The sequence below is a fragment of the Lynx canadensis genome, chromosome E2 (genome assembly GCF_007474595.2).
Source record: "Lynx canadensis isolate LIC74 chromosome E2, mLynCan4.pri.v2, whole genome shotgun sequence".
Taxonomy (NCBI): Eukaryota; Metazoa; Chordata; class Mammalia; order Carnivora; family Felidae; genus Lynx; species Lynx canadensis.
Window position 1 is genome coordinate 35,239,795 of NC_044317.1, and position 23,185 is coordinate 35,262,979.

The 23,185-nt window shown below is 41.7% G+C and overlaps 2 protein-coding genes and 1 long non-coding RNA gene across 7 annotated transcripts in view; 2 read left to right on the forward strand and 1 right to left on the reverse strand.

The window, feature by feature from the left end:
• SIAH1 (siah E3 ubiquitin protein ligase 1) overlaps positions 1 to 3,989 on the forward strand; it is a 45,641-nt gene extending 41,652 nt beyond the window's left edge. For 3 of the 4 annotated variants that reach the window (XM_030298648.1, XM_030298647.1, XM_030298645.1), the window contains exon 2: positions 1,192 to 3,989. In XM_030298648.1, coding sequence (XP_030154508.1) covers positions 1,194 to 2,042 — 849 coding nt within the window. In that variant the 5' untranslated portion in view covers positions 1,192 to 1,193 and the 3' untranslated portion in view covers positions 2,043 to 3,989. Of the gene's footprint in view, positions 1 to 563; positions 644 to 1,191 lie in introns of those variants that run through there. The other variant, XM_030298646.1, reaches the window with a different exon arrangement.
• LONP2 (lon peptidase 2, peroxisomal) overlaps positions 1,143 to 23,185 on the reverse strand; it is a 111,494-nt gene continuing 89,451 nt past the window's right edge. Inside the window, exons 12-15 of one of the 2 annotated variants that reach the window (XM_030298643.2) lie at positions 22,263 to 22,405; positions 12,174 to 12,381; positions 11,570 to 11,760; positions 1,143 to 1,769 (exon numbers count right to left, since the gene is read on the reverse strand). In XM_030298643.2, coding sequence (XP_030154503.1) covers positions 1,764 to 1,769; positions 11,570 to 11,760; positions 12,174 to 12,381; positions 22,263 to 22,405 — 548 coding nt within the window. In that variant the 3' untranslated portion in view covers positions 1,143 to 1,763. Of the gene's footprint in view, positions 1,770 to 8,066; positions 8,480 to 11,569; positions 11,761 to 12,173; positions 12,382 to 22,262; positions 22,406 to 23,185 lie in introns of those variants that run through there. The other variant, XM_030298642.2, reaches the window with a different exon arrangement.
• On the forward strand, positions 4,985 to 10,263 carry LOC115502847. The gene is made up of 2 exons (XR_004342969.1): positions 4,985 to 7,234; positions 7,398 to 10,263. It is a non-coding gene; the product is annotated as an uncharacterized LOC115502847 (long non-coding RNA).

Sequence of the window (23,185 nt, forward strand, 5' to 3'; positions counted from 1 at the left end):
TTTAATGTTTATTTTTGAGTGACAGAGAGAGAGACAGAGAACTAGCAAAGGAAGGGCAAAGAGAGAGAGAGAGACAGACAGAATCCAAAGCAGGCTCCAGGCTCTGGGCTGTCAGCACAGAGCCCAATGCAGAACTCGAACCCACGAACCATGAGATCATGGCCTGAGCCAAAGTTGGAAGCTCAACCGACTGAGCAACCCAGGCTCCCCGACGTTTATGTCTTGAATAATTACTGCTGTGCTGATAAATGCTTCCACAACACTGGTAGGGTACAAGGAATTCTTAATCTCTTGACTATACTGTCTCCAATGTTGTGTCTCTCTCTGGTGCTTTTATCTTTATTTACCTTCTTTTTCTTTTTTGACTCTTCTTCCCCTTTGCATACTATATCTGATTTATATTGGGGAATGGAATTAGACTGGAAAGATGTACTTTCTCTAAGTACCAGACTTAGAACTTTTGAAGATGGCCCTCCATTTCTCTTCTCTTCCCCCCACTTTTTGAGGTGTGGGGCACTGATCAGTGGGAAACAAGGTTAATACCTAGCTGATGTTAACGTTCTAGGGGAAGACTTACTAGAGGAAGATGGATGATGGGATGGCAGCAGACCCCCTCCATTCCCCAAATCCATGTCTAAAGCAGGTAACTGTTTACCATTAGGTGGTGTTAACCAAAGCTAGTGCCCTGGTGACCCTTTGGATCACTTGTAGCTCCCTGTAGCTGCTGGTGGCTGACTCAGAATGGGCAAGAAATAGACTGAGCAGGGGAATTGAACACAGAGACAGAGGGAGGAGAAAGTCCAGTCAAAACTGATCTGATTGGGCTTAAGCTACTTAAATGGTGTTTCTTAGTATTTTATGGCCCAGTTTCTGTTTCAGCATTTATTCCATGTCGTCTAGTCCATCCAAGGAGATTTTTAATAGTTCTTAAAAAGGAATTCTGCATGTGTTCTGGAACATTTTGATAAAGAGCTTTGTCTGGTATACAACTCCTGATAATCAAAATGTGTAATTAGTGTAATTTATGGTTTTTAAATCCGGTGTCTGTGTTCCTTTTATCCTTTTGCTCACAGTACGTTTTGCATGAAACTTAAGTATTTCTGGCATGTAAACATTATTTATGAAACAAATGATAGTTGTAGTTATTTTTCTCCTGCCTCTTTTTATTTTTATTTATGGTTTTTGTTACAGAAATGAGCCGCCAGACTGCAACAGCATTACCCACTGGAACCTCAAAGTGTACGCCGTCCCAGAGGGTGCCTGCCCTGACTGGCACAACCGCATCCAATAATGACTTGGCGAGTCTTTTTGAGTGTCCGGTCTGCTTTGACTATGTGTTACCACCCATTCTTCAGTGTCAGAGTGGCCATCTTGTTTGTAGCAACTGTCGCCCAAAGCTCACATGTTGTCCAACCTGCCGGGGCCCGTTGGGATCCATTCGCAACTTGGCTATGGAGAAGGTGGCCAATTCCGTACTTTTCCCTTGTAAATATGCCTCTTCTGGATGTGAAATAACTCTGCCACACACAGAAAAAGCAGACCATGAAGAGCTCTGTGAGTTTAGGCCTTATTCGTGTCCGTGCCCCGGTGCTTCCTGTAAATGGCAAGGCTCTTTGGATGCTGTAATGCCCCATCTGATGCATCAGCATAAGTCCATTACAACCCTACAGGGAGAGGATATAGTTTTCCTTGCTACAGACATTAATCTTCCAGGTGCTGTTGACTGGGTGATGATGCAGTCCTGTTTTGGCTTTCACTTCATGTTAGTCCTGGAGAAACAGGAAAAGTACGACGGTCACCAGCAGTTCTTTGCAATTGTACAGCTGATAGGAACACGCAAGCAAGCTGAAAATTTTGCTTATCGACTTGAGCTAAATGGTCATAGGCGGCGATTGACTTGGGAAGCGACTCCGCGATCTATTCATGAGGGAATTGCAACAGCCATTATGAATAGCGACTGCCTAGTCTTTGACACCAGCATTGCACAGCTTTTTGCAGAAAATGGCAATTTAGGCATCAATGTAACTATTTCCATGTGTTGAAATGGCAATCAGACATTTTCTGGCCAGTGTTTAAAACCATTGCATTCAGTTTCACAGAGAATAAGGCACCCATCTGCCTGCCAACCTGAAACTTTTGGTAGGTGGAAGCTAGACACATGAAGGTAAATAAGAGGAAAGGCTGTTAAATACAGGAAACAGTTGCATGTAGTAACACTAATATATTTAAAAATAAGTCAACAGTAAACCACTGAAAAAAATATATATATACACCCAAGATGGGCATCTTTTGTATTAAGAAAGGAAGCATTGTAAAATAATTCTCAATTTGTGTTGTAGATTGAGTGTACTGTTGAAAAATACCGGGTTTTTGTTTGTGTGTGTGCCTGCAAGTTTGTGTGTGTGTGTGCGCGTGTGCGTGTGTGTGTGTGTGTGTGTGTGTGTGTGTATGTGTGTTTTTCTTTAACCGACAAGCCATGTTGCGTGGTCTTGGGCCACTGCTTTTCCCTTTGTGAGTCAATACATAGTGCTGCTGTGTGTGTATATTTTTTTGTGTGTATTTGCTAATTTTTATTAATTCTAGTTTTTCATTAAATAAATTTGACTTTCTTTTCTGTAATTCAGGTTTTTCCTCACTTTATTTTGTACCTTTTTAAAGTTAGTGTCTTTTTGATATGCATAATTGTTTATGGTAAAGTTTATACATATGTGTTCAGTACGTATTTTCCTTTCCCTCATTAATCAGTTCATTAGAAATATTTTCAATTCAACTCTTTTGTGAAGATATGAATTCCAGAAAGGAAAGGTAACATCAGAATTATCAGGAGGTATTTAAAGCAGTTATAAGATGGTCTCTGTCTCTGTCTCTTTTTCTCCACTTGAGTCATATCTTTGAACTTATTCTTTAAAAGGTTAGGGAATACTGATTTTTTTTTTTTTTTAATTCTGGAAAAAAAATCAGGCTTTTTTCTTCCAAATATCTTGGACAAATCACTTGTTTAAAATTTGTTCTTGTATTTATTGGTTTTGCAAAAGAAGGCATCGTCTTAGACAGTATTTGTAATCAAAAGCAAATCATTTGTTTAAAAAAGGCAGTTTGCAAAAAATGTTTTTGGTCTTTTATAATTCTCATTAAAAGAATATCTGGCAAATTAAAAACTCTTAACGTGTCTGCTTTAGCTCTAAGTTTGATTAAAATCCAAATAGTTTTCCCATTCAATTCTGTACTTCATAACTGAAAACAGTGTGCTGCATTTTGAAGTGTGATAGAATTATTCTAAGCAAAAGAATAAGTATATGGCCTCTGTTACACAGTCTTGTTTTTCTTCCCTCTTGCTTACATTTGTATTCTCACAATTCTGTTAGGAGACTAATTGTAATTAGTTAAAATGCTGATCACTTTTTCCCCCTTAAGAAAAAGAAACACAATAAAGATGAGTTAGTATTTCATAGCAAAATGGTTATGAGCCTGGGCTCTACAGCTGACTTCCAAGGACCTACATGCCGTTCTAGTTCTACTGTACTTATCAACCATGGGCCTGTGTATGATAGGGTTAATTATGGTAGCTACCCCAGAGAGCGAGATGTGATACCAGTAAGTTAACCTAGAACAGTGCTTTGCACACAATAAGTACCCAGCAAATGTTAGCTGCTGTTATTATGCCTTTAACCAGAACTGTATCTTTAACTTGCTAATTACCCTGAGGTACCTGACAGGATTCTGAAATTGCCTTCTGAATGGCCAAAGATCATTTTGTGTGGTTTTTACAGGTGCACTGAACTTAGAAAGTCAGTTAAAATTAATTTGGACTACCCCCTTATCCCACCACCAATTCTGGATACCAGAATTTACTTCTGGTAACCATTTCCAGGAAATGAGATATGTGTAGTCTCTTCCCTGACATAAGCATTATTTTTTGAATTGGTTGTAACATCTGCTTGTATAGCCATTTTTGTGGTGAAAGGTCAACCACAAAGGTGTATCTTGGTCTATTCCTATTAGCATGTTTTTAGAAAAGCAGTTTTCCCTCCTCATTTGATGTATTGAATACTTTGGTGGAAGTGTATCATTTTGTTTTAAAAATATTTTGAAGTGTTTCTCGGATTATGAAAGTAGTGTGTTCTCAGTGTAGGGTTTGGGGGTTAGAAAATGGCACATGCAAGAGAGAGGTAGGCGTCCATTCAGAGATGACAGGGAACATTTTTATTTTTCTAGTCCTTTGTGTATTTACGTGTGTTTTGATCGTTTATAACCCCTTCATGCCCTCACACATAACACAGCCAATGCATAATTTTAGACACCATTTTGGGAAATGTTTGTGAGGATTAATTATTTTATCCAGTTTCCTGATGTTAGATACTGCTTTGTCCAATTTATCCATGTAAATCTTTTCTGGCTATTTATAAATAACCTGTGAACATTTCTATATGTTTCCTGATTCTATCCTTGGGATCCTTTTTTTTTAAGATCTTGTTACTTTTTTTATCATCACTTTCTGGAGAGGTTTCAATGGACACAGAGTAGCAGTGTGTAGGATTTTCTCTTTCATTGTAACCTCATGTTTTGCTATTTTATGCAAATTAAGATAGTAAATTTTGTCTACTATAGTAAACAAAATGTAATTTGACAGCTATAAGGTTGACATCTTAATCTTAACTATATTTTAAGTAATCTTCATATTCTTGGTCTAGAGGGATGATGAGATCTATAGCCATTTCTTGGTCCACTTGAGATTTTTATCATCTTTGTTATAATCAGTGTTCTTTGTCCTATTAATGCCCTGCCCTGTCATTTGGTGTCTTGGTGTTTTCTTTCAGGGAATTGTATAGGGTGGGATAGGTGATCTTCTTAAACTTTGTTCTTTTGCGTTTATACATACATGTATTTTTTAATGTTTATTTTTGGGAGAGACCGGGGGACAGAGGATCCCAAGTGGGCTCTGCACTGACAGTGAGTCCAATGTGGGGCTCGAACTCCATGAACCTGACATCATGACCTGAGCTGAAGTCTGACACTCAACCTACTGAGCCACCCAGGTGCTCCTCTTTTGCGCTTACATTCTTAAACTTGAATTTGTTCTGTTGGGTTGAATCATGGGCCAGTTTTATATGTTGATTGTTGGAGAACAGTTTTTTGTTTTGCTGATTTTTATTATAATGATTAGTTTTTTAAGGCCCACATTTCTTTCTGCAAACTACATGTATGGGAGTGGCTATAGAAAAATCGTGTCCTCCTGCACTTAATTATGGGAAAGTTTACTTCATTTTAGTGGTTCCTAATTGGAAAATATGAAGTCAGCCTACTATACCCTCAGCATTTGATTACCCCACAACATGGATGGCATCTAGTCCAGTGAGCTCCTGGTGGTGTAGACATCACTAGGCACGGTCGGTGTCCAAAGATGGGTGTCTGAATCCTGTGCATTTCAAGCAGCCACTACCAGAGATGGCACTGGAAATGAAACCCATTTGCATCCCACTCTTACGAAGAGAATTTGTGCTATGAGCAGAAAGCAAGTCTTGACTGATGTCAAGGAAGAGAAGGAAAGAAGGAAATCTTTGTGTTTCACTCAGCACACACACATTTTTGCCCCCTCTCTTACACTAAAAAAATTCAGGTAGGTTTAGCAGCCTTTAAATACCACTCATATAACCAGGAGATCTTATTTGTGATCACAGATTTATAAACTGTTGTTAAATACTTTATGATCAGATGCCATTTTTCACTGTAATCTAAAGCACTAAAAACCTCTGCCCCTGATATATGGTTAGTGGTCAGGTTCAAACAAAAGAGGCAGAATCAAGTAAAAAATGTGTATTCCTTAAGTAGACCATATAGAATTTCTTGATTACCAAGACACCTAAAGCTTTATTTAGTTTTCGTACTTGAAGAGTTTTAAAAGCTCATACGTAAAAGGCATGCGGAGTACTGGTTAAATACATCCCAAGGCCTCTCTAGCCCTACTGAATTAGAATTTGAGTTAGTCAACATTTTCAATAAAAATCCCCAGCTGGTTGTGATAAAAAGGGTGTTTAGATAACACTTTAAACATAATGCTAGGAAAAGATACTCAACATCATTAGTCATTAGGGAAATGCAAATCAAAACCAAGAGATGCTACCTCACACCATGGGGATGGCTATTCCCAAGGTGGAAAAGTGGTGGCCAGGAGTGGAGAGACTGGGATCTGTGTGTATTGCTGGCAGGAACGGCAGATGGTGCAGCTACGGAGGAGAACAGTTTGGTGGCTCCTCACAGTTAAGCATGGACTCCTCCTAAGAACAGCAAGTCTACTACTGGGCATATACCCCAAAGAACTGGCCAGCAGGGGACATGGCTAGTCGTACACTCATTATTAGCAGAACTCTTCACAACAGCCAAGAGGTGGAAACAACCCAAAGTTTCAACAGATGAATGGGTAAGATGGGGCTCGTGCACACAGTGTCATGTTATTTGAAGAAATGAAACTCTGATGCATGTGGTCAGCATGGATGAACCCTGACAACCCACTAAGTGAAGTAGGTCACATATGAAAGGTTACATAATTGGCAAATTCATGGAGAAAAGGGGGTGGCTGGACGACGGGAGTCATGGTTCAGAGGGTAGAGTTTAGGATCACGAAAAAAGCTCTGGATAGTGCTCGCTTCGGCAGCACATATACTGAAAAAGCTCTGGATATAGATAGTGGTGATGGTTACACACCATTGTGAATATAATTTCCCTGAATTACACACTTAAAACTGGCTAAAATGGTATATTCATTTGTCACAATAAAAAGTGAATGAAATGAGAAACCAAAACCAATCCCAAAGAAACAAAGGTCATACTGTTGAATAATGTCCTACACACCTAGGTTTTTGCCATTGGCTCTTTAGAAAGGGGTGCGTGCTGAAGCAGGGGGGCGCCGGGGATGCCCTACTGCTGCTCAGGTGCGTACAAAAAGCTGCGTGTTCAGGACTCTTAAGGAAGAACATGGGTTAAGTCCCACTTTGTGTTCTTTTGCTACTTCTGGGTGTAATGAGTCAGAGCGATCTGGGTATGGATCAGCTCCCTCTGGTTGCTGACAATGAACATTGTATTTTCCTCCCCCGTAAAGATGGCTGAGAAGTGTGAAGTCCTAACAGTGAGAGGATAGTCCGTGAAATGTTTTTAAATGCCCTGATGCTTGCACCAGCCATAAAGAACCCTAGATCTGGATGTGGGATTCCAGAACACATTACTGGCAGGTATTTAGGTAATTTGCAGACCCCATGCTCTTCTGAGGCATTCCCCAGTATCTACATGTGTTCCAGCATTCTGTTAACACAGGACTGTGAACGTCAGCATTGTTTGAACCTTGCATTCTCCTCAATCTTCACGGGAACACGGACTTCAGTACTATTGCTTGCATTTTACAGGTAAGGAAAAGCTAAGTAATTGGAAGAGCCCGACTTCCTTCTCCAGAGCCCGGATTAAGTCACAGGAGAAGGGACCATGGAAAGTACTGGATCTGGGAACTGGCACAGCAGACCGGGAACAGACGGGAAGTGACAAGAGTCAGGATACCAAGTTTGGGGACCCTCCCAGGGTGGATGGCTGCCTCTCTCTGGAAACCGGACTTCTTTTTAACATGATGTGTACTAACATGAGCCACCAGCCCGGTGTAAATGATCACTTTCTGACTGCCCCTTCCTTCAGCATTAGTGGCACCAGTACCAGGGTGTGTAGACCTCACCACAGCTTCACCTCATTGAATAGTTTCCACAAAGACTAATGGTGACATTTTCATCTTTGCCCAGTACCCCTTCTATGTTGTTTTTGGGATTTGATAATGTCTCCCAGTGACTCTGCTAAGGTCTATACCAATGGTTCCTGATGTTGACTGTGCATCAGAATCCCCTGCAGGGCTTCCCAAAGCAGATTTCTGGGCCTTCACCACCCAGAGTTTGATTCAGGTCTGCTGGTGGGCCTTAAGAATTTACATTGCTATCAAGTTCTCAGTACAGATGCTCCCGTTCAGGCATCACACTGAGAACTGATGCTCTGTACCTCTCCAAGGCCAGTAATGATTCCACTGAAGACAAGAATTCAATTTTTATCAATCCGTTTATTCAATTAACATTTCTATAATCAACACCAGCCATTTGAGTGAGGTTACTGTCGTGATCATGTTCAAAGATTAGGGACACTTAGCCTACCTCTACTGGTATGAACAAAAACCTTTTCTGTGCCCTTTGACACTTCATAACTTGCAATTCTGAAAAGTCGGGATTTCGGCCTACAGTTTGCTATTTAAGAGACCAGGTCTGGTCTTGACAATAAAGCCACCATCAAAAGCTGCATTAAGAACTTCATCCAGGCAGCTTGCTGTAACAAAACTTAAATCCTGTCGTACATTGCCCGGGATTTCTTCAAGGTCTTTTTCGTTCCTCTGAGGAATAATGACTTGCTTCAATCCTGCTCTGTGTGCCGCCAGCACTTTGTCTTTAATCCCACCCACCTAGGAGGAGAGAAGAAAGTTACTCAGATTTCTGGACATCCTCCGGCTGTGAAAAGATCCCTGACCCAACTTTTTTTCACAGCTATTTTAAAACGTCTAAATCATCTTCCATTTTGTTACAGCATGAGCTAGGAAAGCCATTAAAAAGGTTAATAAACAGTAAATTGTTTTACATTTCGTGTTCAGTCCTTTTAATGGGGGAAAATTCTAAATTTTCAGTAATGAGCACCTTTTGTGTCCATGATCCCTTTTTGCACTGTCAAGGTTAATATTTATATTCCATTCTGTAATCAAAATCTTATCTATAGGTTCATTCTGAAAAAGCATTACATTATCTTGACCACAAATACCATTCCTATAGAGCTTAGTTGAGTGCCAGGATCTCTCCTTCTGTACAGGTTTAAAGCCATAACCTTTGTGCCACTTGATGAAGAAAATCTATCCCAAATGATCTAGGCACTTAGGTGGTTTTAAAGTATGTCCACAATGGTCCCTTCATAAAAGGAGGAGTCTAATTCCCCTCCCCCTGAATGTAGGTCAGGCTGAGTGACTCATAAATGGAATGTGGGGGAAGTGATGCTGTATGACTTTCAAAGTTAACCCATAGAAAATGAGAGTTGCTGCTGCTGCTAGATCTGTCTCTCTTGGATCTCTTGCCCTGGAGGTAGCCAGCTGCCATGTTTGAGATCACCCAATAGCCCCCAGAGAAGCCCTAAGGTGAGGAACTGGGGCTTCCTGCCAACCAGGACCAATCTGCTAGTCATGTGAGTGAACCATGTTGGAAGCAGCAGATCCCCAGCCCCAGTCAACCTTAAGATGACTGTGACTGGGTTGCTGTCTTGACTGTATGATGGGATCCGGAAGCAGAAGAGCTCAGCTAAGCCTCTCCTGAATTCCTGACCCACAGAAACTGTAAGAATAACAAACACCATTGTTTTGGGTGGTGTGTTATACAGCAATAGACTCCAAATGCAACTCTCAGTCATACCACCCAGAACACATAAGCCCTGGAGACAGCTCTCAGAGCCCTCCAACCACCTGCACTGACACTGGTTGCTCCAGGCCCTCCTGCACAGCTGTCCTCCTCTTTCTAGGCTCTTCGGTATGCTGCTGACGTACACCTTCCAGGTAAGTACCTTCTTCACAAAGAATCTAAGACAAACAGACTCCTTGCATGTATGAAAATAACCATTTTACTTTCACGTTTTATTGAAGGTGTATACGAGACTGGACTTCAAGTCATTTTCCATCAGAATTTTGAAGGGACCGTACATCTGGTGTCACTGAGGAGAATGAGAGAACTTTCTCCTTGGTTACCTGAAAGGCTTTGGGGACGACCTCTTTCTCCCAGCTGGTGTAGACCCTTTCAATCTGAAGATAACCTTCAATTCTAGGAAACGTTCAATTCCATTTTCTGTCTACTAGAATGCCTGATAGCTCAATGTTGGATCTGCCTGCTTTTTCTATTATTTTTTTCTGAACAGTTCTTTGACTAATTCTAAAACAGTTTTAAATCCAACTTCTGTCTTATTCTCTGTTCTTGAATGGTCTTTGCCAGCGTTAGCAAGTCTTTCTCTTAAATGCTGCTGCTTTTCTTCTGTCTCATGGGACAGGTTTAAAACTGGAGGCTTACTCAAACTTTCCCCGTGGGGCTGGGAAAGCCTGGACCTGGTTGAGTGCAAGTGGAAGAACCACTTATTCTATGGAGATTTCTATGAATCCCCTCATTTTGTTTCCCATTTCTTTCCTGCTCTCCTGGTCTGTGCTTTCTGGTTATGAGCCCTTGCTTTTCCCAGATTCCTGCTGGGAAGACTGTCTCTATCTCCAATTGTTTCATCAGCCAGGATACTTTCTTCCAGAAGTTGGCTGAACTCAGCTGCTGACTCCCCGCTCATTTCTGAGTGCTTGTATTGCCTTCACTCTGCTTAGTCTACCATCTTGAACTAGGAGGTTGAAGAGTTCATAGTCTGTAAAGTATTTACATTTCCTATTACTAGCACAGCTAGTATTAACCACCGTTACTGTCTCTTGGAATGCAGTTAATTCCTGGGTAAGGTAGAAGAAAAGGGATCAGACATTCTTTTTGAGTAGACCTACTAATGTATCATAAGAATAGGGTTTAGAATATGGTTGAATTCCTGGTTGAATTTTAAAAACTGATATAAGTTTATTTTGAGAGAGTGTGAGAGAGGGTGCACGTAAGAAGGGGAGGGGCAGGGAAAGGGAGAGGGAGAATCCCAAGCAGGCTCGGAGTTGTCATTGCAGAACCTGTTGTGGGGCTCAAGAGATCATGACCTAAGCTGAAATCAAATCAGATGCTTAACTGACTGAGCCACCCAGGTGCCCCAGTTTTGGTGATCTTAATTGGTGATTATGATCTACTTTCACCATTACCTCCTAAAATAAAGGTGCTCTCAGAATAAAGAACATAAGTTTCTTTTCTCATTGTGCTATGAACCTGCCCAAATTCTGTTATAGACTGGTACTGGTAATTAATGACTTAGAACCCTAAATGTCCACTCAAGTTCTCTGCATTTTATGTGTTTTTAGAAGTAGTTTAGGGTATGGCGGGGAGCCCCAAAGCTCCATATATATAAAGCTTTTTGAGAATTTAGCCATTAGACAGGGCTAGTCTTTGTTATAGTTTCCATTTTATACTTATTTTTCTATAAATCTATCAACTACGGTAATCTAAATTATCTACAGGAGGTCTCACAGGAACTTAAAAGGTTGAAAAATTCGCTTAAAGTTTAAAAATAGCTGCTATCCTGTTTTACACAAAAGCTATCTAGTTAACAATTTGCTAACTACAACAGCTCAATTCTTCACCTCAGTGGCTGACATCGCCGATGACCAGACTGATACTTTTTTTCCCCTCATGAGTCTTCTTTCTTAGAAGGGAAAATATGGGGAAAATTGTCAGTTTTTCTTTTATTTCATCAATATTGAAAAATAGGAGCTAGTTACAAAGTATAAAAACTTAGTGTTTTTTTAAACGAAGGTATTTTTAGAAAGAAGGCAAACTACTATGAATTTAAACTTAAAATTAAAAAAATTGAAAACCATATAAATCACTTTCTTAAGACTTACTGGAAGAACGAGACCCCGCAATGTGATTTCTCCAGTCATGGCTACATCCGAACGCACCAGCCGCCCACTAAAAAGTGAGGCGAGACAAGTTACTATGGTAACTCCAGCAGATGGTCCATCTTTTGTGACAGCACCAGCTGGGAAGTGCAGATGGATGTCTGTGTTGTCAAGAAGATCAAAACTTCCAGAAGCTTAAAAAAGGAAATAAGGATTTTAATGTAGAAAAATTAAACCTGTTTTTTTTCCCTCTTAAAAAATAAAAAAGATAAAAATGACTGTTGTGGTTAAATGAATCCCTCAAAATATTAATGGGCAGTATAATCAGAGTGGGGGTCTGGAAGAAGGATTTCATTCTACTCTGAGTGGAGCTGAAAACAAACCCTCGGAATTAGTTCCTAGTTTAGGCACTAGCCAGATAGTCCTAAAATGGGAACTAGAATTTTCTAAGGGCATTTAAGCAAAGGTTTATACTTTACTGGAGGTGTAACTGTTAATTTAAAGCTCATCTTAATCCTTGTCACAGAACTGTGAGATGCCTCCCGAATCACGATCCAACGGCTCTTCCTTGCTACGGCTGTACCTCTGCCGGGGCTAGGCCGCTCACCATTGGTCAGATGGTATTTCTTCGCGTTGCTGCGGAGCCAGCTAATCGCGAGATGGGCAGACTCCTTCATGACATCTCCTAGCTGGCCAGTCAGAGTCAGCTGACCTTCGCCATCCATTCGGCTTGCCTCCACGAACATGATTTCCCCACCTAAGGGGGTCCAGGCCAAACCTATTGCCACTCCTGGTTGACTCAACCGCTCAGACACCTTGAGAGAAAGGAGAAAAACGATCAGTTCAGTCAACAACAGCCATTACTTCCCGGCTGGCTAATCACGTTACCAGAGCCTACTTCTTCAGTTTAAACTGAACTCAAAGCTTCAACTCAAAGTACTTATTACTTCACATGATTACTTCACATGATTTTCCGCCAGAAGAAAAACTAAACTTCCTGTTTGGCATTTATCAGAAACAATTTTACCTTAGAATATGTTGAATAACTTTAAGAGCCACATCTAGTTCCTGCCCTAATTTTGAAGGAACAAACCCAACTGTTTTATCTATGAATATTTTTATTAGGCTACATATTTACAAATACTCCAGAACCTACCTTCATTTGTTTCAGAAACCGGAAGCCCTTTCTCAAACATACGTTTAAGAACCATTAGCTCCAGAAGACGAGTGTGAAGGTAGATATTAAAACCCTTAGATCTTACTTCTCTGCCACTTTCCTTTCTCTGTTACTGCTGCAGAAACACTATAAAATATTACTTCATGATGCCCCAGATCCTTTTGCATGCGCTTAGAGGCCTACTGTGTGCCCTCACTGCCACTGTAAACTGAACGTGTCCACTTGCCCGAAACCACGAGCCAGGTGATGAAGCCAAACAGTTCATCCAAGTTATGAAAGCACATAAAACCTAACAGTACAGCTGAAACACAATCACCCTCTGAGCCTCCACATTTCTTATACTACAGAAGTTATCCGTATCAGGAACGGGGCACATGTCAACCCACTGCTAATGCAGATATGAAATTCTTCCACCAGAGGGAACATCCTCACTGAGAGCAGCAGGATCAATGATCTGAGTTTCTGGTTAAAGGGCTGGGTTGATGATTTTATTCCTTTTCCAAGGGGCTTAGATGGTGAAAATCTTGACTTTAGAATACTTCAAAATCATGTGAGGCATTCACGAAAGCTATTGGGCACTTATATTTAGTGGTAAGCCGTATAGCATTATTTTAAAAGTTTGTTTCATATTTACAAATTTAATTCTAATTAACTTCATATTTGATAAGTTACAGAGATTTGGAAGTCCAAACTATAGTATTAGTTGAGCCGATACTGTGTACTGGGTTTCACTTCTCTCCGCTTTGCATTTGTGTAAACCTGTTCTAGATTTACTTGAAGAGAAAGACAAAAGATCAATATGCAAAAGATCAGTGTTATTTAAAAAAAAGTTCAACGTTTGTTTATTTTTGAGAGACTGAGACAGAGCATGAGCAGGGGAGGGGAAGAGAGAGAGGGAGACACAGAATCTGAAGCAGGCTCCAGGCTCCGAGCTGTCAGCACAGAGCCCGATGTGGGACTCAAACCCACAAACCAGGAGATCATGACCTGAGCTGAAGGTGGACGCTTAACTGACTGAGCCACCCACGCGCCCCAAGATCAGTGCTATTTAAGAAAAGTGTAGAAGCAACTATTTAGAAAAGTGTTCACAAGGCTTGCTTTCTTTCTAATACAAATCACTTCTCTATACCTTCATGAAATCTACCTTGGGTGGGAATTTGCCCACGGTTCCTGTCTTACCACATGGCTCTTTTCTAGAGCAGAGTGAACTTATCCTAGAGAATTATCCTCAGTGCACTGAATCATGTGTTAATTTAACAGAAAAAGCCATCTGGCAGAATTCTGTTAGCCATAACAAGAACCATCCCTTTCTTATAGCTCAATCCTCAAAACTCATTTGTCAGAATAATACCAAAAATGTCCCCAAAGGGTCAGGAGTAAGGTGCTTGTTGATTACTATGTCACTTTGAGAAACCAAGCCAGTTTTCCAATATTCTCCATCTGCTGGGAGGCCTGGTACTTGGGGTTGAGGAACTGATGCATTGCTAATTGAAAGCATGGGGGGCAGGTAAGTACAGAAGGCCAAACCAGAATCACACAGGCCCACAAGCACTGTATTCTGACTTGATGGTAAGTGTTCTCATGTTAACCTGAAGATGGGAAAATGACAAATCTGTGATTTAACAAAACACAGGCGGGAGAACTGACGGGCTTGATTACCAGCAAACCTAGCACCTCTGTGATTTAAAGCTAATAGCAGTTATCGAAGAGGTAAAGAATCTTTAATTCTTAGACTTGGAATCATATATTTTTTTTTTAAGATTTTATTTTTTAAGGACTCTTTATACCCAACACCAGGCTCGAACAACCCCGAGATCAAAAATTGCATGCTCTACCAACTGAACCAGGCAGGAGCACCTGGAGTCACATTTTTTGAGGGCATGTGTTCTGAAACTGTAACAATCAAGCATCAGGTTTCTATTTTTCCCTCAGAGATGATGGGAGTGCAAGTAAATGTGAATGTAAGACACATGCTCCTTTTCTGCTCATTTTATTAACCTCTTCTTACACAACAATTTGTTTTCATTTTTTTTAATTAAGAACACTTTTTAAATGTTTATTTTTGAGACAGAGAGCGAGCGAGCGAGAGAGCACATGCGCGAGAGCAGGGGAGAAGCAGAGGGAGGAGACACAGAATCCGAAGCAGGCCCCAGGCTCTGAGCTGTCAGCAAAGAACCCTACATGGGGCTCCAACCATGAAGTCATGACCTGAACCGAAGTCAGACGCTTAACCAACTGAGCCACCCAGGCACCCCAATAATTTGTATTTCACAGCACTCCTTAAAAAGTGAATTGATACGGGGGCGCCTGGATGGCTCAGTCGGTTAAGCATCCAACTTAGGCTCAGGTTAATGATCTGGCTTGAGTTTGGGCCCCGCATTGGGCTCTGTGCTGGCAGCTTGGAGCCTGGAGCCTGCTTCGAGTTCTGTGTCTCCCTCTCCCTCTGCCTCTCCCCCATTCACGCTCTCTCTCTCCCTCAAAAACAAACATTAAAAAAAAAAAGTGATTTGACACAATAATTTCAAAACTATGCTTATCAGTACTTTTCTATTACTTTCTAATTCCATTAGTAGTCTGTGGAATCATCAGTTATATTAGCCAAGACGAGCCTCGGCTTGAAGTGGAGAATGCTTTCCCCCCCCAGATGTCAAAGTGGAACACGAGCATCTCAAGTTCACTTCTGTCATTCAATTTCCCACCTGTATATTTTTGTGCTTCCATTATCCTGATCTGTTAACTACATCTTGTTCAACAAAAATGATCAATTTCTTCTGTAATAATTGTGCAATCATGTAAATCAATCATCTAAATATGCAGATTGAAGAAGTGTTGAAAATATTTAATGAAAAACCTAATTAATGGTTGCATTCTTAACAGCTCAATGGACAGGAGTGTTTAAGGAGCACTTGAGTACTAATCATGGCCAATTTCCCACTGTTCATCCCCCTTGATTAACCAGAAAGAGTGATAATTGATTGAAACAGTAAATACGTACAACTCTTTGTGACTGTTCCAAGCCCAGATAAACGCTCACAGCTTTATTACCTTATTTACTACTGCAGCCTCATGAGAGGGATCAAGAGTTTTACATTCATTCAACAGTGCTTTACAGAGCATCCTGAGCTAGGCTCCATTACAGACTGAAGGGGCAGGATATCAAAGTGAATACCTCTTAGAACTGACAGACTACTTGAGGACATTAGATGAAGGCACAATTCTACTCCAGCACCGAGAGAGGATGACAGAAGACCTACCGAGTGCTTTCATCTACAGAGCCTTGAAGAGGCAGGAATCCCTGTCTGGGAGCTGGGACAAGGTTATGGAAGAGGCTGAGAAGAGTCTTAAAATATGAGTAAGAGTTTGCTGGGCAGAGAAGGGCCAGGAAGCTATCATAACAGAGAGGCCAACAGGTGCCAACGACTGGATAATTCCAGGGGCCTCCTTTCCAGGGGCAAACTCAGTACCGCACTGAATGCACAACCCGAGCCCCCAGAGGGTGGTGGTCCACGTGCAGGCTGGTTAAGCAGTGACACACTGTCGACTGGTTTCTCTCAGACCTCAGAGAGCGTTTCTGCTCCCGCAGGGCCGTCACCGCAGCAGCTACCCATCTGCCAACTTCTTTAAAGTCTTTGTATTGAGATCCTAAGCCTGCAGTTCATGAATATTTGATTTTTCTCCTTGTAAATTGGTTTCCGTTGCGTTTACAAAAGGGAAGGTCAGATCCCGTTTGCTTTGGAGAGTGGCTGGGGTCCATGACTGTCCGCTCTCAAAGCCGTGTTAAATAGCCCCCGTCTGGCCTGATGCCACACTGCAGAGAGCTGGCTGCTTTCAGAGCCCGTCAGTAGAGCCTTTTCTCGGCATAACCCATCCGTGGTGGGCGTTGGGCCAGGCCGCGTGTGCAGCGTCGGTGCTGTAGTAAACAGCATGTTTAAATGTTGTGGAACCGAGAAGTAATTTACCACCGCGATTCTTTTGGGCATTTCATTAGTGTTTACACTCTGCCCATTTCTAGCACCTGATTTTGTCTGTTTGAAAGATAAGCTGATGGAATCTCCTGGAATTCACCTTTGGATGTATTCTATTCAAGATGTTTTAAAAAATCTGCATGTCTATCTTCTTTCCTTTAATATTATTTTTTAAATGACCTTCAGATACGGACTTTTTGTACACCACTGCAGGAAGCCAATACTGAGGCTTTAATACAAAATATGAACAGACTCAGTAATATTCAGATATCTAACACAATCTCAGGACTAGCAGGATGGACAGAACGTAGACACTTAAGGCATGGATGACTGGTTTTCTGAGGCTGAAAATTAAATTTACCATAAAGACTAGAGCTTACCTGTTCTTCTGTGTCACTACATTTACAATCTGAGAGTTTAAGACTGTCACCCCCCGGAGATATTTAGTCAACTGCAAGACTGGCCAGCTAGGATATGTACCCAGTGATGTGGAGGCTTCTCCTGCTTTCACTGGGGTGCAAATGAAAATTGTAGGATTCTCATTCCCTGTCCCGTCCCTAGGGTATTCATGTAACCAGTAAGAGTAATTACAACTGAGCTGTTATTAATGGCAATCTTCTAACTGACCAGATTGATTTGATTCTGTACCTCGATGTGGCCCAGCCCGTGCTTCTGAGGAAGGACTCTAAAGTAGCGTGCCCCAGTCAGCACACATGGCATGCAGGCCACCTAGGCTGCTGCCGACACCTGCACCCATGCCTGCTCCTTCGCACCTTTTCTTCCAGTGCAGGGAGATCTTTCCTTTCCTTTTTTAAAGTGCGTTTAATTGAACTTGTTTCTTTAGGAAATTTCCTTGTATTGGAAAAGGTGACTATGATACTGTCCCTAAGTTTGAAATCTAGACTAAGTTCCCAGAACTCATTTTCCCACCTGTGTAGGGAATTCTAAAGGAATGTTAACTGTTAGTAAAAATGTGCCGTCTTACTTTCTCCCTCACTGTTCGTTTGTTAGGTTGGTCACCCCTTTGGTAGTAACATATTTTTGCAGATTCTCTTTGATGAGAGTAAGTAGTTAGGGGTGGTATAAGACTATTAATTGCAGGTATAAAATCAGGACTACAAAAACAGTAAAAACAACCTTCTTTTTAAAATATATGTATTTTTTTGGTGATTGGGGATGGTCCTGTTAGTTTTTACAGAGTGCAGTGGTTGCAGGAACTAGCATTGTTTTTTTAGCATGTACCAGGCACTATGTGGGTGTTTTATATACATTACCTCACCAAATTCTAAAATGCACCCAAACACATACATACAATTTACCCCCTGTGTCAGATGAACACATCACACTCGGGGAGGCTGGGCTCATCACCAGGTGAGGGACAGGCCTTCCTGCTCCTCTCAGACCTTCTTCCTCCTTCCTTCTCCTAAACCCCTGTTTACTGCAGCTGGCCTTCCCATATTCATTCCCTTCTCCCCATTTTCTGCTTTCAAACACTATTCTCCTTCCTCACCACCCCGCATCCTGCCATCATCTATGTCGTGCTAGCATCCACCTCCGGCTATCACCTACGGTGTCCTCAGAAAACAGCTGATGCTCTTCTGCTTCCTGGATTCTCTGAACACCTCCCCAGTTCCAACAACGGTTTCCTCACTGTAACTCAGCCACTCTCCTCTGGGCCCTTATCACTAACAGATACCACACCACCTCTAAAATCTGAATTTTAACCCTGCCATCCCTGATCGTTTTCTTCTCCTTCTAGTTCGCTTGTCCTCGAGACCATTGCTTCTGCCACCTTCACATCATACACTTGCTCTGTCCTAGCTTCAGTTCTCTCCTTGTGTGACAAATGAACCTGTGTTCCAACATTATAACCATTTTCTTGTGAGGGACTCACTATTTGTGCCCCTTTCCTCATTACCCCCACAAAGGGATCCTCATCACACACATGCCATTTCCTGCCTTTCACTCTCGGTCCCACCCCCAGCTCACCTTCCCAAAGACTCTGTACCCGCTGACCCTCTAGCAACATCCATCCTACTCTCTCTACGGGATCGCTGTTATCAGCAAACAGGGCTCCGTTTGGAAACCTTCTTCTTGTGGCCTCCACACTCCCTTTGAGCCACCTCATTTCTCTGCAATCATTCACAGCTTCTGAAAAGAGTTGCCCACACACTAATCCACTTTCCTGTCACCTCCCACTCTTTGTCCAACACACTCCCAAATCGACCATGCCCACCACTCCCTGTGGACCGCCTCTTTTGAGGTCATGGACTTCCATGTCAAAGCTAATACACAAACAGCAAACACATGTGGATGTCCCCTCCTTCATGAGGGTTTGTTTGTTTGCCATGCTCCTTTGTTTTCATGGCAGCATAAAACCTATTTCCCTCTTACCTGCCTGTTACTTCCGAACTTTTTTTTCCCCCCAGGGCTCCTCTTCTTCTCCATGACCCTAACTGTTGGCATCTTTAGGGCCTGCCCTGAGGCTACTTGCTTTTTTCTAGGTATACTTTTCCCTCTGGTGACCTCAACATTTCTGGGACTTTAAATATCCTCTCTTTTCTGACAGTTCTTTAATTTATACCTCCACCTTAGACCTCTCCTCTGAGGGACAGGCCTGCATGTCCACACGTCTCCTCTCCTGTGCCTCGGACATTTCACACTGAACATGTTCACAACGGAGCACCAGCCCTTGCCCTCCATGCCTGTCTTTCCCGCCTCAGTAGATGGCACCGCCATCCAAAGATCCTGTTGCTCCCACCTGATGACTGTTTCCTTTGTTCCCTGTCCATCATCCACCAGCAAGCCCGAGTCTACCTATAAAATGAGCCTCCAATGGTGCTGGAGCAGTGGCCCTCACGTCAGTCCTGCCTGTGTGCCTTCCTTACAGCACCACCCTCAACCTGGAATTATGTGTTAACCTGTTCATTTTCGCTATGAAAAGCGAAATCATGAAAGGAGAGACTGAATCCTGCCTGTTCACTACTGTATTTGCCAGCAGCGCCTTAATGACTATTTACTGAACGAATGAAACTCTAGAAGAAAATGACAGACCCTAGACTTTTATCTTTATGGAGAACATAGGCATTTAAACCAAAAAAGGTGCCTTATAACACTGTGGGATCACCTCTACACATACTCCAACATTCTTAGTGTAATGTCTCTGCAGACTTTTTACCTGGGAGTGCATGAAGAGCGACAAAGACTGGCCACTGTGAATCCCCTGTGAGAACCAAGGCCTGCCCAGGTGCTGGTGCTCCATCTCTCTCACGTGAGAGACAGATCACACCTCTGGAGTCAGGCCTGAACCAAATCTCAGTTCTGGCAAAAGATGTGTCTTCTTGCAAGTTATTTAAACACTCTAAGCCTGTTTCCTCATCTGTTCTTGGAAAGAGGCCATAACTGAGGATTCAAAGATGTCTTACTTGTGAGAGGGTCTTCTGTGGTGCCTGATACCTAACAGATATACACAAAAAGTAGCCAAGAAACCCATCCCAACCTCTCCCATTCCAAAACACAGCACTACATTTGGTAAGAATATAAACAAAAATCTGACGTAGAGCAGATGGCGTTTTTTTTTGGAACTGCCATACTTCAAGCCATTCTCTTTTAGCAGAGAAGGGCAGGAATTAGCTTGGTCTGACACAGTATTGAAGAAGAGCAGAAAGATTACTAGACTTGCCATCAGCTGGTCGGAGTCTGAATACTGACTTTGCCATTTGTACCTTATGGATTTAATCTCATTCGATCTCTTCAAACTTCTTCCCTGGTGTAAAATGGAAGACTCCCAGCACAGTCATGGCCCTCAGGGACAACAAAGAGATGTTCCATAAATCTTAATCTTGGAGATGCAAAAGCTCAGGCAAGGGTGATTAAGAAGTTTGGAGCTGAAGGTCATCAGACCACTAGAAGCAGACAGAAACCCCAGGCTACAGGGTGAAGCCTCTCAAGTGTGGAAAAGATGAACGAAATGTTCCAAACTCCCAAATACCAGACCTACCATTCTAAGATGCTATTTATAAAGGCAAAATGGCCACTGGACTCTACCTTTCAGATTCATGTTGGTGAAAGTGCTCAGATGCCCAAGGGGAAATACAATGAGTTTCTCTAGAGCTGCTGAACAGTATTTGTGACATTTCTCATTTCTGTTCTTTTCCTCTTTTTTTTGGTCAAAGCTCCAAGAATGTCAACAATGCTTCCAAACCTAATAGCAGAAATGGCCAGGAGAGAAGGGTATATGCAACAGAAACACATATCGATATTTTGTTTTTTATCTGTTGCTCTAGTTTAAATTCCCAAAGGACTGCTGGAACGTACTGTTCCAGAAAGCTTAGAGAAAAAAGCCCACTGGAAATGCAGGAGTCAGAACCTGTTTACATCTTTACTCTCAAGGCAACTGCATTCTCTCAGAACAGAAAAGCAGGTTTTGTTCACTTTCTCCACCAAAGAAAGTTTTGCTCCATTTCTTACAACATTTCAAAATTTAAATCCATGATAACTGAAGAATTCAAATACCCAATTTGCCTCTGATTCAACTGTTCAAGACCAGATTTACTGTTGAGAGTACAAATTTCTATTCTTGTAACAGAGTTTTACAGAGAGGCTCATTAGCTTTAATGCAGCTCAGAGTTTAAACAGATAAACAAGATGGGTTTGGGGACTATTTTTCTTTTCCTCAGTTTTAAGACTTGAGGAAAACCTTATCTACTCGTGATTTTAAAAATCAGATGAAGAGATTATCTTCTGCATAATTTATCAGATTTATTCTCCTGAAAATCTTGTTTTTCCTTAAACTGAAAGGAGGAGGTGACGGTAAAGCTTCTGAAGAAAGATGCTATGTTCAGTAGTATAATAAAATTCTTTTCTAGTAACTGACCCATAAATTAAGCTCACATAAGAATCCTCTGAAATGTATTAAAATCCCTCAGCAGGCATAGATTCAATACCTCTCCATCCAGCTGCCTCAACTCAGTCTTAGGGCTCAGGCCTTTCTGACTGGACACTCTGCTGTGAGGGACAGTTAGGGAGAAAGATGGAAATAGGGCTTGTGGCTCTGACCTAAAAGAAACTTAAAACTTATTAACAATGAAATGACAGATATTTGAAAGATACCATCTGGGTCTGGACAAAGATACCATCTGCGTCTGAAGCTAAGGCTAGGCTCATGTTTTCAGATATTCTGTACTAGTCTGTTTGCCTACCTTTGTCTCCCAAGCCTTTGATAGCACACACAAAAAAATCCTTAATTAGGAATTAATAGGAATATAGAATTTCTAAGGAGGAAAGTCAGACACTGTTCATAAAATGGAACTAGAGGGCAGAGAATGAGCTCAGATCGAGTTTCCAGAAGAGCATATGGACAAGGTCCCTGGCTCTCTAAAAAAGCCTTATTATCACATAAAGCACTAAAATTCAATACCATAGAGAAAATAAGTTTCCAATCTCTGGACAAAATTCAGCCTCCCAAACCACCCGGTTCTACCTCTCTCCCAATCCACGAAGCAACTACCAGAATAAATTGGTGGGTATCAACAAAGGAAATGAGAATGATCACCTCCATTTCATACATTGGGGGCCCAAGGATGTCTTTCAGAGCATGGAAATCAATCAAAATCGGCATTTCGGGTGGTAGGGCTAAGTCCGTAGTGTCACTGATAGATTCAGGTTTTGCATCTTCTAAGATGTGTTCTTTACAACCTAAGAGAGAAAAATGTATTTAGAAATTCTCAGAGATCGGCAGCTTTGCAAATTCATTAGCAGTATGTATCAAACAGAAGCAAAGTAGACTTTAACAGATCAGTCACCTTTATGTATTTATTCAGGCACAAAAATTCACCGTGTGATCTGTAGAACTGAGGCAGAGAATCAGTCTTTCAAGAGCCCCTTGAAGGTGATGTAATGTGCTGTCTTGTTCATTTATTCAAACCTGTTTGTCCTCTACCCCTCGCACTCCATGTAAGCTCCAGGAGGGCACAACCCCGCCTGTCTTCTTTTTAACCATTATATTCTTAAGCCAGGAACAATGCCTGGCTCTGTTCAGCTTTAGAAAACAGACACTGAAAGGCCAAATGCAATAGATTATTTTGCATAATTTCATTAGATCAATGGGACACAAAGTTTCCAATTCCCTCTTCAGAGGAGTTCCATCAGGTGTCCCATTTCCTGATAGGCAGCATGAACTTGGAAATGACAGATCCCAGTATAAGCAATGCTTCTTTTTGTAAACACATAGTTCAACTCCAAGATTATCATTTTCCAATAAAACAAACATCATGGCAGTGCTAGGGTAAGAAAATATGAAGCCTGGTCTGAAATCCCTATAATGAAGGACTATTTCCTTTACCTGCCTAAGAGCCTTGGTTGCTAACAACTTGCCAGAGTACAGACTCATTTTGGTTTGAGCCTAGACAAACAAGGAGCAAGAGCCAACTGATCTATCAGACCACTTTCTACTGGTCTCTGTAATTCCAGTTTGAG